This window comes from Ailuropoda melanoleuca, chromosome 3 (assembly GCF_002007445.2).
Source record: "Ailuropoda melanoleuca isolate Jingjing chromosome 3, ASM200744v2, whole genome shotgun sequence".
Taxonomy (NCBI): Eukaryota; Metazoa; Chordata; class Mammalia; order Carnivora; family Ursidae; genus Ailuropoda; species Ailuropoda melanoleuca.
Genome location: NC_048220.1, coordinates 132,047,080 through 132,068,833, shown reverse-complemented (window position 1 = coordinate 132,068,833; position 21,754 = coordinate 132,047,080). Strand labels below are relative to the sequence as shown.

General features: G+C 33.1%; 1 protein-coding gene across 4 annotated transcripts in view; it reads right to left on the bottom strand.

The window, feature by feature from the left end:
- CDH18 (cadherin 18) overlaps positions 1 to 21,754 on the bottom strand; it is a 478,586-nt gene that overhangs the window by 88,592 nt on the left and 368,240 nt on the right. For all 4 annotated transcript variants that reach the window (XM_019802760.2, XM_034657069.1, XM_034657070.1 and 1 more), the window contains one exon: positions 20,799 to 20,966. In XM_019802760.2, the coding sequence (XP_019658319.1) occupies positions 20,799 to 20,966 (168 nt within the window). The remainder of the gene's footprint in view (positions 1 to 20,798; positions 20,967 to 21,754) is intronic.

The following is a 21,754-nucleotide window of genomic DNA, read 5'->3' as shown; positions in this document are numbered from 1 at the left end:
AATTGAAATTAGAATCTCAAAGAAATGTCTTTATTACCATGTTCACTCTACCATGATTCACAATGGCTGAGATATGGGAACAATTCAAGTCTCCATCAATAGATGAATCAATAAAGAGAATGAATAAAGGGCCTCTCTAAAAAGATAAGAAATACCAGCAATTTGGAAAATAAAACCTCTGAGTGTGTGTGTCTGTGTGTGTGGGAGTGTAAAAGGTGATATTCTAATGAGAAAATTATAGGATCAATAGAAGAGGAAATTAGAAATATATGTCATATCGTATAATATAATATTATATATCATATGTATTATAATATATAAGAATATTATATAATAAATATATTCATATAAATAGCATATAATACATAATAAATATATAATATATAAATACATTATATATCACATATAACAATATATGTAAATATATTATATATCATATAAATTATATAAATTATTTATAATGTACGTTATGATAAATGGAGATTAAGTTAACGACCTTTGGATGTCTCTGATAAATAGGATCACAAAGAATATAAAAAATAGACTTGCTATGAATTTATTTTCAAAGAAACCAAGATCTTTGGGACTGGGGTCCTTCTAAAGAGCCTAGTATATGATTGATGCTTAAGTGTTTTATTAATATTTGTGTTTAACATAAACACAACATTCACATGCACCTTTGCAAATTTAATCCAAAAAATACCTTTATGTGTCACATTTTTAGTATAGTTTGATTAACCATGGGAGGAAATATATTGAATTATCCTAAAACAAGAAAAGATATCAGACAAACCTTACTCTCAATACTAATTCTAACAAAAATGCAAATACCACTCATAAAGACATATAACATATAGTATTACCTTTAAGAATTCTGAAAGCTGCGAGCCAACAGTCCATAAATAGATATTATCATCTTTGAATAATAATAATTACATCTGAACGTTCATTTACCTGCTATTTAGGAGAATTGTCATTCTTTATAGAGTTGAAGAACACTTGGGAGAAACTTTAAAGGGTATGATTCAAAATGTAAATCTTTGCCTAACAGCCTGAAGCTTTGCCATTTCTATCCGTGATATGGCTCAATTGCATAGAAGGCGTCAGTTTACTACTTAGGAAAAAAAATGCACTTTTATCTAAATAAGATTAACAAAGGTCATAACTCCTAGAACCTTGGAATACATGGTGAATGATCTTTTGCCTTTCATATTATTTTTACCCTGTAATTACTCCCTCTGGGAAAAAAAATACCCATCTTGGATAATTTATAGCACAGCCTAATCAGCACTTCTACAGTTGCCAAATATCCCTCAGAGTACTCTGCTTAAGTTCACGAAAAGGTTATATACTATGTAACATTATACATTTCCAAGAGGATGAAAAAGGATTAAAAGCCTCACTGCACTTTTCATACAGGCATATGAGCTTATACACATATATACTCACACACAGTGTGGGACTATGTATATAAACACGGGTTGTATGAAGGCATATCTGCACTCCATATATATATTAGTGAGAGACGGAAAGACAGAGAGAGAGAGGTCATGTATTCAAGTCTCAGAAATAAATTATATAATTGGATATGTAAGGAAACATACACATTTTAAGCCAAGATACTTAATTTTTAATTTTCTNCACTGCACTTTCATACAGGCAAATGAGCTTATACACATATATACTCACACACAGTGTGGGACTATGTATATAAACACGGGTTGTATGAAGGCATATCTCCACTCCATATATATATTAGTGAGAGNTATCTGCACCATATATATATTAGTGAGAGACGGAAAGACAGAGAGAGAGAGGTCATGTATTCAAGTCTCAGAAATAAATTATATAATTGGATATGTAAGGAAACATACACATTTTAAGCCAAGATACTTAATTTTTAATTTTCTCTACTGAAATTGAGGGGAGAGTTTTTCCCAATTCCCTCTTTTTTCTTAGAACATTTGTGAGAGAAAATTTGTCATATAGATAGGTAGATTGATGATATATATATATATATTACATAATTATAATGTACTTATAGATTTAAAATTTTCATGTCAAATATAATCATAGATGTAGCTGATACAATGAAGGGGTTGATTTAAACAATACCTGTTATAAAATGGATTATGTATAAAAAAACCAAGTCATTCAATATTTGTTACTAAAATACAGGAATTAAAAAAATAATAAAAATAAAATAAAGGAATTTATTTTCCAAATTCTTTAGTAAGTAAAGCAGTCATTATATTCCTTTACATGTAGCTCTGCTTTTTATAAAAGCCTACATTGTTTTAACAGTCATCAAGTAGGAAGGATATTCTATCTGAATTGTGTAGCAGTAAAGAATCTCTGAAGAAAAAAAAAATCCTTCCTGGTAAAACATACTTTTGTTTTGTTGAGGACTGAAGTAGTTAATGACTTGATATAAAATTGTGTGATACAAAAATGTCCCCTAAACCAACCAATGTATCCACAGTCACACCATTCTATGCTGTGAAGAGATGCAGAAGAGAAAACTGCAGTTAGTCCCTGACTTAATGCTGTTAGGCGAGCTCTTTTCTTTCACTCTTAACCTAATTTTGGTCTTTATAATAAATAGCACCAAGACATGTTTAATTCTGGATGGTGTTTTAATATTAAAACATGCTGAGATGTCTTAATCTAAGTCCTAAAACTTTTTTTCAGTCATAAACGTTTTCTTTCAAAACATTTTTTTGTTAGTTTTGAAATGATACTTACATTTCATAGTTTCCCTCCCTGTCTTCTCCCGCATTTCCTTGTTTATTATATAGAGATTTTTCTTTTTTCCTACTTTTGCTATTTTTATATGAGTTTTTTAAATTATTGTTTCTTTTGATATTAATTGCTTCCAAGACGGACCTTAATGAAGCATTTTCAGTTTTCTAGAACTCCTAATTTATTTCTAGTATCTCCTTTTACACATTACCATGAAGTCTATTTTTGTTTTTAATTATTTCAATTGTATTGAAGTTCTTTCTTTTTCTGTTCTATGAAAAATGGTAACTAGCTCTAAAAAGAAAGTTGGGTGATTACAGTTAGTTTATCCCCAGATTTCTGTAAAGATGATCTTTTCTTTTATTGCAATAATTTCATATGTTACTAACTTTTCTGATTCTGATACAAAATCTCATAAATCATATGCATAATTATTATTATAACTATTAATTTTTAAAGATATTATTTAATTATTTTAGAGAGAGAGAGCACACAAGTGGTGGGGGAGGGGAGGCAGAGGCAAAGAATCTCAAGCAGACTCCAAAAGCAGGTTTGATCTCATGACCTGAGCCAAAACAGAGAGTTGAACACTTAACTGACTAAGCCACCCAGGCACCCCTATAACTATTATGTTTTTAAAACACCAGATAGCTTGTCATTTCCTGAAATTTATATCTTTTGTTTAAAATAATGTTTATGTAGTAACATTATTTTATGTTTGGTGTATTTGTTTTTTGAATCTTTTCCTCTTCTAATGCCATGAAATAATCTTGCATTTTCTTTTAAAGCATAAGCAGCATGTAAGTCTTTAATTAATTTGTACAACTTCAGGATGTCAATTTATCTACTTTCACATTGATGGCCAATGGTACCAGTGCCTTCCATTTTCTAATATATTGTGGAAATATACCAGGTCCCAGGGTACACATGGGTGTGCTTCCTAAGTACTCTGTGAAATCCACTGTATCTTTTGGTCAAACCAAATGGATGTTGATAATCTGTTTTTTTCTGCCCCATTCCAATTTTTTTCTTTAGAAGTTCATCATTATTTATGAATGTGTACTCACCCATATGAAATTTGGGGTCAGCCTAGGTTTGTCAACTTGTTCAGTAAATGTCACTTACTTCATGCTGGCATAACTTCAGGTATTGGAAATACAGTAAACAAAACAGACAAAAGTCCTCATCCTTACCAAGTGTGAGAGAGAGAAAAAATTAACAAGATACATGATAAAAAACATATACTAGATGACACAGTGATAATTCTAAAAATAACAGATCTAGCATGTTCATTAGCTGTTTATGTGTTGATTAATCACCAAAATATCTCCGTAGCTAACGACAGCAAATATTTCATTCTACCTTGTATTATATGAAAACTATGAGCAGATAAAGAGAAAAAAAATTTTTGTTTACAAAGTTGTTTTCTCTTTTCTTAATCTGCCCAGGAAAACTAGTCTCTATGTCTTGTCTATCATGTCTTTGATGAGACGAAATCCTATTTAGACATGTGCTTTAAAAATTTTCTAGGGTTTTTAACAGACTTCCTCAAGATTTGAATTGTAAATGAAGTCTCTGACTAATTAGGCTTGTTTATTCGGTATGTTATGTTCTGGTATAAGGTCATCACTTGATATTCTGATTATTGAAGTGTTATGTAACTGAATTTCCTTGTCAAATGCATTATAATGAACTCTAGATATCAAATTTTTAACCATGTCCATTTATAAGTCCTTTGTCATTTATAGTTACTATTCTGAAACTCTTGTGAAATGTGTTTTATCTTCAAGGAGATACATGAACAGGACTTTTTGTTTGTTTTAAGTTTTTTAAAAATTTTATTTTAGAGAAGGAGTGTACATGAACAGGGAGAGTGACAGAGGGAGAGAGGGTTTGATCTCAAGACTGTGAGATCATGACCTGAGCCGAAATCAAGAGTCAGAAGCTTAACTGACTCAGCCACCCAGGCACCTAGATTCATTAAAAGGACTTTTAACAAATACGTGTATTTGATATCTTTAAAATCCTAAAACTAAACTGGGTAAGAATTTCCAGAACCTGCGTTCAAAGTGAATAATATTGGTTACATGGGACTAAATGAATTCAGGAAGATGATTATAGTTTTTATGACTCTTGTTGGTTCTCTAATGTTAGCTCTTCTAGATTAAGGAAATTTTCTCCTAAAATATTTATGTCTTACAGATATGTGGTATTCATTTGTGAACAAATTGAAGCATTTAACCTTTCTCTCTACTTGAACCCTCTGAAACTCAAAGTCTCAGGGAGTATTTTTTCTTTTATGGCAGTCATAGTCATTTGCATAAGTTCAATAAGGATCTCTTCTCCTTGTAACAGGACACCAGTTGGAAACTTTGGTTGTCTCACCAAGGCTTTGACTGGAATGCCATATTTGAGGGAGACATTCATAGACTGAAATATGACCAGATAACTTTAACAAACTAATGTTGATTTTATGGAGCCATAAAACCCCTTGGAAATGTTGGTTTGACACCTTGCTTACAGAGTTCCCAGCAGCCTTGCCAGTTGAGCAAAGAATGTTACTTTTTGGCAGGTGCAGGAACCTCAGGATATTTGGGGACCTTGAGAAGAGGAATTCACCCAAATCTACAACTATTGAAGGCATATCTGATGGTAAGTGTTTGGCTTGGCTTCTGGCCTAGAGAGGCTAGTAAAAGTTCAATCGAGAATCCTTATAAAAAGTTCCAGCAAAGCAGATTTTAAAAGATCTGTATGGTGAATCACTATTCTTGCTGAGCTTATGTAAATAATTAGGCCAAGTTTCTTAAAAATTGACTTGTTTTGTAAAGAATTAGTCTTGATTTAGCTATCTCTGGAAGTGAAGGTAATTATAGAGAGAAAAATTATGTCTCAACACACCTTTGTGAATCTTAAATTCTAGTTCTAATTGTCTTTGGATGTTGTTTGCTAAGCTAGATAACATGAGGTAAACTTCAGAGAAATTACCGCAACAGCTCATGTATAGACAATCTTCATGCTTATTGTTCTGGGGGGTTTAACAGGACCCACGGGCATATGATTACTTGAACAGCTGGAAAATGGGATGGATTCCCCAACAATTGTATAACTCAGCTATCACTTTGACCAATTTTGTTGGTCATACAAAATTGCTCTTTAAAAGTATACCCCACTTCATGGGGTTAACTATGGACTCATGAGAATAATGGATGACCTCACTTTCCTCATGATTGGATTGGATGTTGCACTTGGGGATGCCCATATTCCCAGACAAGTCTTCTCCTACTTGCCAGTGATTCCTCATAATTAGGATATTGTTAAGGCTAGACATCAAACGGGAGGGCTTCTTGATGGTTTGATCCCTTATCCACTTTTTGTCCCAGGAGCCACTTCTATTAATGTAAAATTGCAAATAGAGGCTTTAGCTAAGCATACACTGGCCATCTTTAACTAAGCTTGACATGCACAAATTCAAAAGGTGGCCCTCTAAAACTGAATGGTGCCTTGATATCCTGACTGCAGCTCAAGGATGTACCTATGCTTTATTGAAACAGAGTGTTTATATATACTCCAGATACCACAAAAATGTTACTGAAAGACATGAATACTCAAATTGGCACTTTAAATCATCCCTTTCTTTCCTTTAATGATTAAACTCCTGAACTTGGGGAGGGTTTTTGTCAGCTATCAAAGGACTCTTATTTGGGTTTCTTTTCTTTTTGTTATTCTTTTTTTTTTTTAAGATTTTATTTATTTATCTGGTGGGGGAGAGCGAAAATGAGAGAGACAGAGAACATGAGAGTGAACACCAGAGGTGGCAGTAGAGGGAGAGGGAGAAGCAGACTCCCTGGTGAGCAGGGAGGCCCAATATGGAGCTGGATTCCCAGATGCCAGACCCCAGGATCATGACCTGAGCTGAAGGCAGAAACAACCTACTGAGCCACCCAGGAGCCCCTCTTTTTGTTATTCTAATTATATATATTTTTTTCTCCCATGTCTCTTTACCTGGTGCTGAGGTTCCTTCGATGTCATGACTTCAAGCTGACAGATGATCCTTTCTACATAGGGAGATCCATACCTTGGATTTAGCTGCCGCTGCCTTTTGTAACTTCCCTTTTTTTTTTTTTTTTAAGATTTTAATTATTTATTTGACAGAGAGAGAGAGAGACATCCAGCGAGAGAGGGAACACAAGCAGGGGGAGTGGGAGAGGAAGAAGCAGGCTCCCAGGGGAGCAGGGAAGCCCGATGCGGGGCTCTAACCCAGGACCCTGGGATCATGCCCTGAGCTGAAGGTAGACGCTTAATGACTGAGCCACCCAGGCGCCCCACGTAACTTCTGTATGTAAGTCCCCAACTGGCCAAAGTTGACCCATAGATAGGGACATTGCAACACCTCTCATTCGGCAGGAAGAAGTTACAGAAGATAAGACCTTCCACCTTCAGCAAACTTAAAGATTTAAGCGTCAAAATTGTTCAGGGGAGAATGATGTGGGGAACAGAGGCAAAAGAAATGTAGAAAAAAAATTAAATCTCCTTACAAACTGCAGCCCACTGACAGATATTTGAGGCAGGCAGTGACCTTCCTCAATGAAATCAACTGCCTTCATGTTAATATTTTGCTAGAGGCAAAAAGCAACCTTAGCTTGACATTATTTTGACCTCCAGAACCCTGTAAGTCTTCCATAACATATCAAGATCCCTTTGGAAATTTCCTCAATTTCTACTTCCCCAAGACATATGTTAGCAATCATTCTCCGAACATATGGCCCACTGATACAGATCTGAATGTCTCATGACTAATGTTTTACTAGATAGTAGTAAATGACCTCATCTTAACAGCGCTCGCCCTTCAAGGTCCTGGAAGCCTTGCTTCCAAATTCCTTACAGACTTAAGCCATCCCTAACCCCCACTAACTAAAAAGTACATAATCCTTTTTTTGTCCACACACACACACAAAACAGAAGAAAACTATGATTAAACTATCACTCTGCTGGGATGGGCTCAATTCCAAGTGAATTTTCATTCCTGAATATGACATGAAAAAGCAATCATTGGGAGAAGGCAAGACCATGAACATAGAATGAAACCACTGAAGTGCTGTTAAAACTTCTCCTCAAACATGGCATATTCTGTTGGCCAAAGTCATTGGCAAAGCACAGAGTTAAAGTAGGGACATATTTTCCACCAACAGGAAAACATGATGAAAGAGGGAAAGGAACTAAAAATTATGAACAAACAATACAATCTGTTCATGGTCCATCCTCCAGTCACAAATATCTGTGTGCCTCTTATAGATGAAATCCATTTATCTGCTCCCTGATACCCACTCCTCCCCCCAATCTCTTTAAACTATAGAACCAGGCTTGAATTTCAAAATCATGTCATATAATCATATCAGAGTTTGATCCAGAGACGACTTAATTAGAAGGACAAATTATTTGCTCACCACAAATTCAACATATAACCAGGGATAAATAAGTACAAAATAATAAAAATAAAGGCCCTATTTGAAACGAAAAGAATATTAATGGCTCATGGTAATTCAGTTATTATTCTGTGCAGTCATTACAAGGATTTCTGTTCCTAAGTCTCTGAGGCTAACTTACTTGGTGACTCCATTTTCAGCCCTGAAAGTCACACAATTTCTGGTTTCTTCCTCCTTCCTTTCCTATCTATTGGAAAAGAGACCAATATATTTTTTTCTGTATTCATCTCTTTCTTGTGGAATCTTATCAAATGTAGCTTTTAGCTATCATCTCACACTACAGATATTCTTTCTTAAAACCTCTTCTCTTAAAGCCATGAGTTTCATTAGGTACATTTTTTACCTTCCAAATTATCCCATGAAAATGTTTACCAAAGCAGAACACAGTCATATTCCAATATCCTATAAGCTTTACTTCATACTATTTTCCTCTTCAAACACAATTTCACATAATTTGTTGTTTTGGTGATGCTGGTGGTGACAGAAACTTGCTTCTAGAGAGATATAATGTAGAATGCATAATAATTTTATTAGTCAATTTCTGTTGTATTAACAATTAATTCTGTCTCAATAATTTATAATTGCAAACGTTATTTCTTCTCACATTATCTAAGAACTCTGGCTTGGTGAGGTTCTGCTGGGCTCTGGTGTGCTTGTCTCCATTAAGTTCCAGTGTTTTCTCATTAGAATGAAGGAGTAGCTTTTTTCTAAGTTATGTTCTTATCAGAGTAGAGGCCAAGAACAGAAGAAATTGAGCCAAGGCATGCAAGCTCATTAAGGTTTCTGCTCAGATGTGATTCAAACCATGATATTTCACATGCCATTGACCAAAGCAAATTAACTAGCCAATCCCAAATTCAATGGGAAAATATCTTTTACTTACAGGAAAGTATGTCAAAGGCAGAGAGAGAATGGATAATTGTGAACAAATAACTGAATATGCCAGGGAAGGTAATAGAGATATCAAGATGAGAAGTCAGTAAAATTCTATTTCAAACAGAATTATCTAGGGAAATAAGACAAATGAGAATGAATGGTGTGAATGATTGCAATACAAAACATACATCTTAAGCAGCTTTCCAATGAGTTTCTTTGAACACTAAACTCATTTTTTTTTGTTTTAACATATGTTTTTATTGCATTCTGATTTTTCTAGAGTAATAGTTATTTTTCATCTTCTCATCAAAATTGAGGCCAAGTTTCTATCGTCATCTGTACTCCATTATTGTCAATGAGAAGCCCACGGAGTGTCAAATTCCTTTATTTTTCAAATTCTAAACTTCACCATAACACATCTAGGTGATAATATTTTTTCCACCACGTTTGCAATTTCTTATGATTATTTGTCTAAGGTTTAATGTCTATACTTATTCTTGAAAACTCTTAGTCTAGTTTAGTGCTTGTTTGTTTTTTAAGATTTTATTTACTTATTTGTCAGAGAGAGAGAGAGGCAGGAAGAGGAAGAAGCAGGCACCTCACTGAGCTAGGAGCCTGATGTGAGATTCAACGTCAGGACCCTGGGATCACGACCTGAGCTGAGGGCAGATGCTTAACTGACTGAGCCCCCCAGGAGTCCCTGTTTGTTTCTTAAATACTACCTCATCATTCTCTTTGCTGTCTTCATCTGAAACTCCTATATTATACATTGAAAATTTGTTTTCCTTTTCTATATATTTTAATCTTCCTTTTTTGTTTGTTTGTTCATTTTTCTTTAGTCTCTCTGATACATTCTAGATAGTTTCCTCAAACTTATCTTCCAGTTTACGTACTCTGTAGTCAGTTGCATCTAATATCCTATTTCCCCAGTTTGTTTGAGATCTTAATGTCAATTCTTAATGTCAGTGTCTATGTTGTGGCTTCTGTTTACTGAGAGGTAGAGTTTTCCATTTTCTTTTTCAGAGCAAGCCCTGGTTTCATGCCAGACACCTAACTCTAGTAACATCCCTAATGAATTCCTGTAATTGCACACTTCCTCTCTTTTCTAGGGCTAACAAGCTAAGATGCCAGGCTCTGAATCCTAAATTCTGTCTTATGCTCCCTCTGGACTTCCACAACATCAGCTTGCCAATTTGCCACTTGTGCAAGTGCACCTACACCACTACAATCACATGGGAATACAAAGTCTATTGGGGGAAAACTTATAATTATATCAGTAGCAGAATACATGTAATTCCCTAAACTCTCATTATTCTAGAGTATGACACAGGATGCACAGAACTCTACAACAGAGCTCCAGTAGAAAATGAGGCTGACTCCCGTAATGTTCTCTATATTTTCAGCATCAGGGAGACAGAGAGCCAGAGAGTACCTACACAAACATGCAACAGTGAAAGCTCGCCCGCTGAAGAGGTGACTGTGATAAAAAGGAGACTCTGAAGTTCAGTAGATGTTGCCAATTTACACTCTAGTGCTAAGTCATATGTACTGAGCCAACCATTTTCTAAAAGACAGAAATCAGTGTTCATGTCCACCATTTGGCTCTTCATCCTCTAAACTTAAGCTCATTTTTCTCATTAGAAACTAATTTTTGTCAAAGCAAAATGTTGATAATTTCTACACCTAATTACTTTTATTATTATAAATATTTATATATTTATATAATATTATATAAATATTATATATTTATATAATATAATATATAATAAATATTATATATAATATATATAGAATAAATATTATATATTTATATAATATTATAAATATTATAATTAGATTACTCTCATGGATACAATTAGGCAGTGTATGGAGGGAATTTTTTTCCCCTAAATGAAATGTCCATTTTATCAACTGTCTACTACAGGATCTATAGCATTTTGATGCCTGGAATTATTTCAAGGTAGAATTTTCTCTTATCTCAAAAGTTAAATATATTGAAATAATTATGATTTAAATGCCCGGATGTAAAGTTGGGACTTGCTGAGATATGAGGTGGTACAATATGTATTACAGAAGTTTAGGTACCAAGTCACCTGTAGTATATCAATAGAAGTTTTTTTTTTTTTCTTTTTTCTTTCTTAGCTTCAATGTACATGAGAAATTTCTAAGTTGTATTTTACCTCATTAGCAAGTTTCAAACACATCTTTAAATGGCACTGTAATTATCCTTATTGGTTTTAAGACTATGTAATTTTATGTGGCAGAGAGATACAGATACCATTATTTCATATTTCTGTTTCTGAATGAGCTATAATTTCATATGTCATATGTGATCCTTTCACGTACTTTCTTAGACTGTATCATGAAATGCTAATGATTAGATGACGTACATTTAAAAAAAAAGAAGACTTGGTGAGAATGATAAAAGGGTATTTGGTTTATCGAAGCTTGCCCCTTGTAATACACTTCTTCCCCACCAGTATAATATTGATCCTAATTGCTTTTTAAAAAACCTTGTGTCTTTCCTTCAGTAACTTTGCCAGATCAGTAAATAAGTCATTCAGTAAAATTAACCCTGGGTCACAATGTACAAAAGCTGTAATCAATTTGATAATTATATTTATTTTGACTAATATTTTTCTTACATTAATAGTATTTACTTGGGAAAGTGACTACTTATATAAGATAATATTTATTTATAGATGATTCTGGGGAAAGGCTGATTGACATGTCAGTGGTTAGGCTGTGATATCTGACTTACCCAGGATGTCTGACATTATAGATAAGATTAACCAGAAAGTTTCTAAATCTCTACTTTAAATTGCTTTACACAGCAGATGCAGTTTACATTGGAAATGCTACTATCAAATTTAAAAAGACACATAAAGAATCTGGGATTTTCCTGCATCTAAAAAACTTGTATTAAATATTGATCATTAATCATTATGTTAAGCCCTGGTGGCATTGTTTTTACTATATGAATAACGTATGACTAATTCTACAGCCATCTGAATGCGCATTACAATGCCACACATTAGAAGAACAATTGTCCTACATTAGAATTCCACTGTACTATGGAATAGTATCTTTAAAATTGCTTAACCTAAAAAAAATTTAAAAATAAAAAAAAATAAAATTGCTTACACTAACACATTTGCTTTACCATATCTCAATGTGCATTACTACAAAGCTGATTATCCTGTAAGAAATTTTTTTTCAAGGTACTAGTAGAGTGGGCCACTTTTTTTTTTTAGCGTTCTCTCACTTTTATTCATAAACATGACCTGAGAAACTGTAAACATAAATTCTAATTGAAGATCATTCCTACTTTTTTCAGCATTCTGTGAAGAATTTAAAAAAATGATTTGTAAAGACTAATTAGTAACAATAATATAATTCCTAAGAAATATATTAGATTCCTAAGAAATATATTCCTAAGAAATATATTACCATAAGTATGTATATCCATATAAAACAGGTAAGCAAAGGAAAAGGAATCAATCTATAACTCTGCCATAGCATACAGCCAAATAGATTAAAAACAAATCATAAAATGATTGACATTTTATAACTGGTAAGTTACTAAATAGACCATCTTAAATTATTTCAAAATACTCAACTTTAAAATTAAAGGAATACCACAGTCTTATTTATTTATAGTTATTACCTTGTATGAAAGAATATGCCCTAAAGGTATTTGTACCCTGTTTAATGGCATAAGCACATAATAATTTTCAATTATTATTTTATATACTAAATCTCATAACATTAAATAAACGCACTCTGTCTCTACAAAGTAGAATGAAAAAATATTTATAACAGACCGATAACTTGCAGGTTTTACAGTTAATTTGAGAATTACAGCTTCCTTTTGAATTTATACTTTCAGACTAACCATATTGAATATCAAGTTGACATACTATTCACGTATCATTCATGTTCTTTCAATTTAAACTTCAGTGGGTTGGTCATTCCAATCAAGATGGTGAAGTGATAGGTATCTGGAATATAGCTACAGAAACTGCACAGTATACATACAATGACTATTTCAAGTCATTGGAGAGTATTCAATGTAAAAAGGCCTGGATGAGATATGATCCTAGAGAGAAAGTAAGAACAACAATATATTTTTTAAAAGATTTTATTTATTTATTAGAGAGAGAGAGAGAGAGAGATAAAGAGAGTGTATGAGTGGGGGGTGGGCAGGGAGAAGCAGGCTCCCACTGAGCCAGGGACCAGACTTGGGACTCAATCTCAGGACCCTGGGATCATGAACTGAGCCAAAGGCAGGTGCTTAACCGACTGAGCCACCCAGGTGTCCCAACAGTATGAATTTTTTATTGACAATGACTCATGGCATTTTTAAAATATGCAGTGCTAGGGAAGGAATCCAAGCAACAATTAGTTTGTGGACAGAGGTGGAGGTTCAGGGCTGGCATAGTAGCTCAAATAAGAATAAAGACATAGAAGAAACATCAGAGAAATAGTCCTAAAAATGTGAAGCAATATTCCTGTGATGATTGCAGATGTATATACAGCATGTTCATATGTGGAGACGGCAAGAAACCAAGACAAAGCAAAGCTGGAAGACAAAAGAGCTAATAGAGATTTCAGCAGCCAGGAGACACCAAGAATCAGAGCTGGTAAATGCTTCAGTTGATACTAGAGAAAAATTAGTGTTTAGGAATAAGAGCTACTTCCCAGGAATGAGGAAAATGGAACAAAGCAGTTCTAAGAAAATCTAACTAATATAGGTAAACAAAATTCCATGTATCTGCAAGAAAATAACTCTCTTTGGGGGAACATGACATAGTCAGGGACTTCTGTAAGTGTTTATAAATAATCTTCAATCAATAATTCCAAAGCATGCTTCAAATAGGAAAATTATCAAAACCAAAAAGGAAACAATCAATAAAAATACCCAGATATGATGTTGATGTTAGAATTATTAGAAAAGAGTTTTGAAATGATCATGATTAAAGTTTAAAAACGTGGAAAAAAAAAGAATTTTAGCACATACCAGTAATATATATTTAATAACCGAAGTAAAAATTATAGAACTAAAATATTTCAATGCTGAGGTATGCACATAATAGCTTTCATAGACAAGTTATTCGAGAATAAACACAGTGGGAAAGGAGATCATTTTACTAGAATGTAGGCCAATATAAAATATCCAGGTTAAAAAAGAGAGAGATAAAAATAATAAGTAAGCACACAGAGGGAAAAAATAACAGATTTATGGTACACAGCTAGAAAGCCTAGCATGGATGCTTCACATAACCAGAAGTAATAAAACAAAATAAGAGAAACATTTGAATAAATACTGACCAAAATTTTCTAGCACTAACAAAAGATAGCTTAAAAATTCCTTTTAACCGAAAAGCAGATTTTTTTTTTAAAGCAAGTACCTCTTAGGTTCACCATAGTTAAACTCTTGAATATCAAATACAAATAAGAATACTTAAAATAAGAAAGATCAATTAAAGTAGAATAAACTAATCTAGAGCAAAACAATAAAAGACTGATAATTGATTTTCAACAGACAAGATGGTAGTCAGCAGACTATTAAATTGCATCATTTTACTAAAATGAGAAAAATCCTTTAAATTAGAGTTCTACTCCCAGTGGAAATGCCCTCTAAAAACAGTAAGAAAAATTATAAGTTTAAAAAAAAAAAAGGAAAGAATTCATTGACACTAGACCAGTACTAAAGGAAAACCAGAAAGGGATATTTTAAGAAAGTTTAGAATTTCCTTTCTAAACACAGCAATCCAGGGAAGAAGAAATGCCACCAAAAAGGATAAATTATTATTGACTTAACAATTATTATTTACTATTTAACACAAGAAAAATAACAATTTATTGTAGCATTTAATATCTAAGATGGCAAAATAGAAAAAAAATCAATGTAACAGGGTTAAACAGTTTTAAAGTTGTTCTATTTGTTTCAAATGATAAAATTATAATTTAAGGTAGAATAAAATAAATAGTAATATCCAGAGCAAATACTAACAAAAAATAGAAGTAAAATAAATTGTTACTAAAGGAGAAAATGAAGGCAGTGAAATACATTACTAATTCAAAGAATGTAAGAAAAGAAAAAAGGGAAAAATTTTAAAAAATAAACAAATAGCAAGATGGTAGACTTGAACAGAAATATATGAGTAATTATATTAATTGCAAGTACATTAAATCAAAATAAACAATAGATATTGTGAAACAAGATTAAAATAAAACAAAACAATAGCAGAAACTTAGTTTAGTGGCTCATATGAAATTTTTTTTTGGCTCATATGAAACTTTTAAAAATAAAAATAATATACTTTGAAAATAAAATGATGGAAAACATTATACCATCTAACCATTAATCAAAAATTAAAAAAATCTGGTACAGTTATATTACAGATAAAATGGACTTTAAGTTTTAGAGGATTATTAGAGAGATGTTCCACAATGAAACATTTTTAATACAAGAGGAAGATATCTTGCCTTGTGCATCCAGTAACATGATTTCAAACTATATCTAAAATAAAACCCCAAAACCAAAAGAAAATAAAAGAATAAATAGAAAAATGCAGTGAAATGGTGAGATACATTAACATATATCTCTTAATCGCTGACAAACAAAAATTCTGTATGGATGTAGAAAGTTGAAAGGCACAATGAATAAACTTGAACTAATTTACATATGTGGAAAACTAAGTATGAAGCTGCAGAATTTACCTTCTTTTAAAGTACATAAGGACACTATCTCAATGAAATACATACTGACATTCAGAAAAACTCTCAGCAAGTTTCAAAATATATACCGGTAACCAGACTAAAATGATATTACCCCCACCTGTCACAATGGCTAAAATCAATACCGGGTGGAAAAACAGATGTTGGCGAGGATGTGGAGAAAGTGGGAACCTCTTATACTGTTGGTGGGAATGCAAACTGGTGCAACCACTCTGGAAAACAGTATGGAGTTTCCTCAAAAAGTTGAAAATAGAGCTACCCTACAATCCAGCAATTATACTAGTAGGTATTTAACCAAAGGATACAAAAATACAGATTCGAAGGGAAACATGCACCCCAATGTTGATAGCAGCATTACCAACAATAGCCAAATTATGGAAAGAGCCCAAATGCCCATCAGGGGATAGACTGATGAATGGATAAAGTGTTATACACACACACACACACACACACACACACACGCACACACACACACAGGAATATTACTCAGCCATAAAAAATACAGAAATCTTGCCATTTGCAATGATGTGGATGGAAGTAGAGAGTATTATGTTAAGCAAAATAAGTCAGAGAAAGAGAAATACCATATGATTTCACTCATATGTGAGATATAAGAAACAAAACAAATGAACATAAGAAAGAAACGAGAAAGGCAAACCACAAAACCAACTCTGAACTATAGAGAACTGAGGGTTACTAGAGGTGAGGTGGGTGGGGATGCTTTAAATGGGTGATGGGCATTAAGAATGGCACTTTTGATGAGCACTGGGTGTAGTGTGTAAGTAAGGAATCACTGAATCCTACACCTGAAAATAATATTATAGTGTTATTTAAATATTGTAGTGAATTTAAATAAACACTTGAAGAAAAAGAAAAAATGGACTAGATATCATTTTTAAAATACACTACAGAAATGTCAACTTGCTGGTAATTAAAACATACACTTCACATTTTGATTGATCAAAGAAGCTTTCTTATTTTGTTTCTTTCAATTCCTGTTTCAAATAAAATATTAATGTTGAATATATTATATGCCATTTAGATTTCTTTTCATGAAAATGTAAATAGTAAACTGAAAGTAATGGCCTTTCCTCTAAAATATTTTGCTATCAAAAAAATCATAACAACATCAATATATTCATCAGTGATATTTAATTTTCACCAAAATTAAGATTTACTCAAATAAGTAAACATTTTAATTCTTAGTATTATAGAAAATACTGCCATCTATTGAATTTTTAGGCCTTGATTTTCCAAATATTTCACAGCATTATATCAACTCTAGTCACAAGTGAGCTAAAGCTGTTGGATGATGTACAATTTTGCATGAATTTCAAGTTCTTGGGGGAAGTTTTTTTAAATAATCAAGTTCTTACCATTTTATGGTGATTATTTGACATGTTTTTTTTTTTTCTCTTTCCCCAAATAGGTTATTCATTCTTACTTATTCAAAGGCAGCTGTAAAAATACAGATCCTTTTATTTAGAGTGCAGAAAGTCTGCCTTATGAATTTTCATGTAAGTTACTGAATTTTATGTGCATATTATTTATCAGAATAGTGAAGGTCAGTGATTTTTTACCTACCTAAGAATAAATTAAGCAAAAACTGCAATATAACAGTAACATAGTTAAAACCAGAAAGGGGCATTGCAAGAATCTTAAGAAGTGGAATACATTCCTTTCAACAGAAGGACTAATATCAAGGAAACTTACACCCCAATATTTTTCTGTGAAGGAGAACTAGGTATCGCTTGGCTCCTTTAAGTAAATACTCAAGCCATAGAAAGGTTGATTTGTTCTTCCACTCTGAATCTTGCAAGTGGCTCCCTTTCTTAACATTTTTCCTGGCCACATGTATGCGTTATGTATAATTGATCAGTGGCTGTCCTCTCAGTTGGGCATGTACCAACTGGTCTCTATTCTGCCCTCTGCCTCCCTGACAGGGACAGGCAGTCTGGATCTTTATTTGTCTTGCATCCTAGGCCACTGGTTTTGCAACTACCTAGTGTAAAGTCTTCATAAAGGAAATTATCAGTCTAGTTCATTTCCTAGTTTTCAAAAACTTAGAGTCAATTTATTTCAAATTAAAAATATAGTGATAACTTTAAATTAAAGTACAAGATATAAAAATCTTCCTCTGGGCATGGTAGGTTAACAGAAGAAAGAAAAAAAAATGGGGAAAAACGCTTTGAAGGAATATTTTTGCAAAGTTTTGTGTGCAGATGTTTATACTAAAGTTAATCACAGTAGTGGTGTAAGAAAAATAACTGCTTGATACAGGTGAAATGAGAAAGAAGTCAGAAGGAGACCTGTAAAAACATCACATCTTCAGAGAAACAAACTACTGGATCCATTTGATGACTGGATATATTCTTTACATAAGTTGAATTGTATAAAGATTTGTGCATTTCATGGTGCTTCATGAACATAAGCACTCATAATGTATCTCTTTTTTCTCCAAGCATTTATAGTTTCCCATTATATATGTAGCCATTTGATGAGTTATGATGCTTAGAGGTAAATTAAAAAATAGTTTACTGCAAGCCACTCTTGTCAAGGTGATACTAATTATTCTGAAAGTAGCATTGTGTTTAATGCAATATGAGTACAGATTAAAGTATCTCTTAAGCAAGTCAGAGTGTGAGGTTCTGGGTGTGTACTGGCTCCGTTTCAAAACCCTAAGCACATGTCAGTGTGGCAGGGTCGGCATCTGCCTGTCATTCTGCATAGACTGCTCCTGACTGAAGAAATGTAGACCTCCTAAGATAGGTTGAGTTCACTCAGAGAGTGCACATTTATTCTCTTTCCTCATAAGGTAAAATAATAGTTTTCCCCATAAACTGGTGTTTCAAAATAACCCTGCTATTAATCAAAAGAATAAAATTAGGAATAATTTCTCCATATTTATTACAAGTACAATTTTCTGTTGATTTTTAAAATCAACTGTAATGGACTCATAAATCTAAAAAATTAGTTTATGGAGAGAAGGAGGGAGAGAGAGTGAGAGATTCTATTTGTATCATGACCAAGAATTTATTGAATCTTTGTAGTGTATCCCTTAAGTTTCATTCTATTAAGAACTGTAATATTAATATATATATCTTTAAAATAGCAGTGATAGTATCTATTTGAAAATAAGGTAGACAAGTTGCCTTTGTAAACTGTAATAAAGTTTATGTCCAGTTGAGGTTAGCATTATTGCTCATTAAATTAAAAAAATCTTTGAACTTTAGTTTCTTTATCCTATAAAAGAATAGCACTCATAGAGGGGTATATGTGTATATGCACATTGTGTGAACTAAGTGATAAAATAAAAACAAAAATGCACTGTAATTTGTAAAATGATAGAATTGAACTTTGTGGTTTAATGTAATGTGAACTTCTCTATGATTTATAATAAACCTACTTTCTTCATAGAGCAAAGGACACATGAATGAATCAGGCCATATATTCTATCGCTAAAGCCAATATATATTTTTTAAAGATTTATTCATTTTAGCCAGGGGGGAGGGGCAAAGGAAGAGAGAGTCTCAAGCAGAGTCCATGCTGAGCGTGGAGCCCAACTCAGAGCTCAATCTCATGACCCTGAGATCAGGACCTGAGTGGAAACCAAGAGTTGGATGCTCAAACAACAGTGCCACCCAGGAACCCCATCTCTAAAACCAATATTTTAAATTGATGTTACCTAACTATGAACTTCACTTGTATGCCTTTTAACAATGGAAGTTTAAAAGAGTATTTAAATTCAACTCATTCACTCATTCATCTAGCAATCATTTATCAAGGGCTGGGCACTGATCTGAACCTTTAAGGTTACATAGACAATTTAAGCATCATTCTTACTTAGAGAGACTCATAGTAGTAGAAGCCATATGTACCTATGGAAATAAATATAACATGAAAGTGCCATGTAACAGGAAATAAGAATCGATTAACTGTTAATTATGCAACAAATCTCGGAGAAAATTATAACAAGAATTTGAAACAGAAATGAGTATGGAAAATTCTGCATTGAATTAAGAATGTGCAAGGCTTTTATGTTTGGGAACAGGCAGTATTCCATCGTGGCTAAGCCTGGAGTGTACCAAGAGAAATATTAAGAGATAGGGCAGGGGAAGGCATTTCATAAAACTTGTATTGACATACCATGGTGTCTACTTTATTGCAGTTTTTAAACATCATGTGTCAAAAGGACATAAGGGATAGCACCCCTACAGGATTTTTATAATTAAAGATTATTCTATCAAATGTCATCCACAATTTCTGCCACATTAGAAATACTGAAATATACTTCTTTCCATTCTAAGGATGTCATAAACACCTTTTTTTTTTCAAACTCACAGAACTGACACCTTTCCCTCTGAATTGTCTGAAAGTTTGTGCCCTCCATTCACAAGGTTCATATTCTACTGAGAGCCCACCTTATCGTATTAGCTGCACTTTGCTGTGGGGTGTTTTGTGTATGTGCGCGTGTGTTGGTGGGGGGTGGATGTGGAGAGCATTTATTCTTAACATGAAGATTTGTTTTTTTTTCAATTTCAGTCACCGAAAGCACATATGTAATTTATTTATTTATTTTTTTTGCAAGAGTAGAATGTCACCATCAGCATGTATTTTGGGTCTCTCCCTGTATACCTTAGTAATACATAACTGCTTTAGCAAATACAAAAGATACTTAGTGGTACTTAGTACCACTATATCATTTTTAATATTTAACTGTAATGCAAACTGAAACACTTTTTTTTTAACGTGGCGGCAATTATCCACCAGGTTTAGGAGACAGTAAGTGGAGGGATTTCTGTACTCTTGTGTACAGAAGGGAAACCATGTAGCACAAAAACAAAATATTCCCATTTAAGATAATAGTAATATGACATTATATATTTAAGTACTTCATTTTGTTTTATGCAAATGAAGAATGATAAATGTAAATCATAAGAGACAAGTACATACTCTGAGGAAACCGTGGGGGGTTGTCATTGACATCAGTGAGGGTGATGTTGACCGTTGTTGATCCAGAAAGCCCTCCAACTTGCCCAGCCATGTCTTTGGCTTGAATGACCACCGAATAGTGTTCTCTGGCTTCTCTGTCCATATTGTGTAAGGCAGTTCTAATAACTCCTGTAATACATATTTTAAACAAAACACTATGGATTATATATTAAATGAGAAGCAGCACAGATATATTTTTTCTTTCTGTTTTAAGAAGTGCATTTTTAAATGAAATATTTTCATTAGAAAGCCAGTCTTCTGAGACAAACAGTACCTTAAAAATTTTACTAAAACCATCTCATCGAATCCTTTATTTAAAACCACAGGTCGCAAACCATCTTATTCATGGCAATTAAGATGCCTGTTTCTTTGTGTTCCTTGGGGTGCCCTGGAGGGAAGCCACACAGCCCAACTTGCCCCTCTGCTGGATTACTAAATATTTCACAAGTTGTGCTCCTCACAAGTGTCAGATGAGATGATTTAAGAAGAGGTTAATTTTCCTCTTTACAGAACAATTTACATAGCTTCCTGACAGGGTTGTCAAAGTTTGATGATGGAAAACATTGAAGAATTGTAGGCAGGAGTCATTTTAACATTTATCAAGATTAAGAAAGTCACTAATTTTATCAGGAAATAACAACTTCAATAAGAACTAGATCTAAGTACCTAGGCAAAAATAAAGTGATGAAATTGATTCCAAAAATCCCATGTAAAAGTCACATTCTTGATTTCATAGTGCCAAAGGAGACATTAAAGGTACCTTTTTATGAACTTGTACTTGGATTCAATAAAGATATAAAAAATGTTATGTGTTATATCTCTATTTGTATCAAACATAGGTACATATAAATTTGATAGCTTTGTCAATAGAGCCTTAAATTTAAAAACCGAAACACATTTTCCAGAGGATCAAAGAC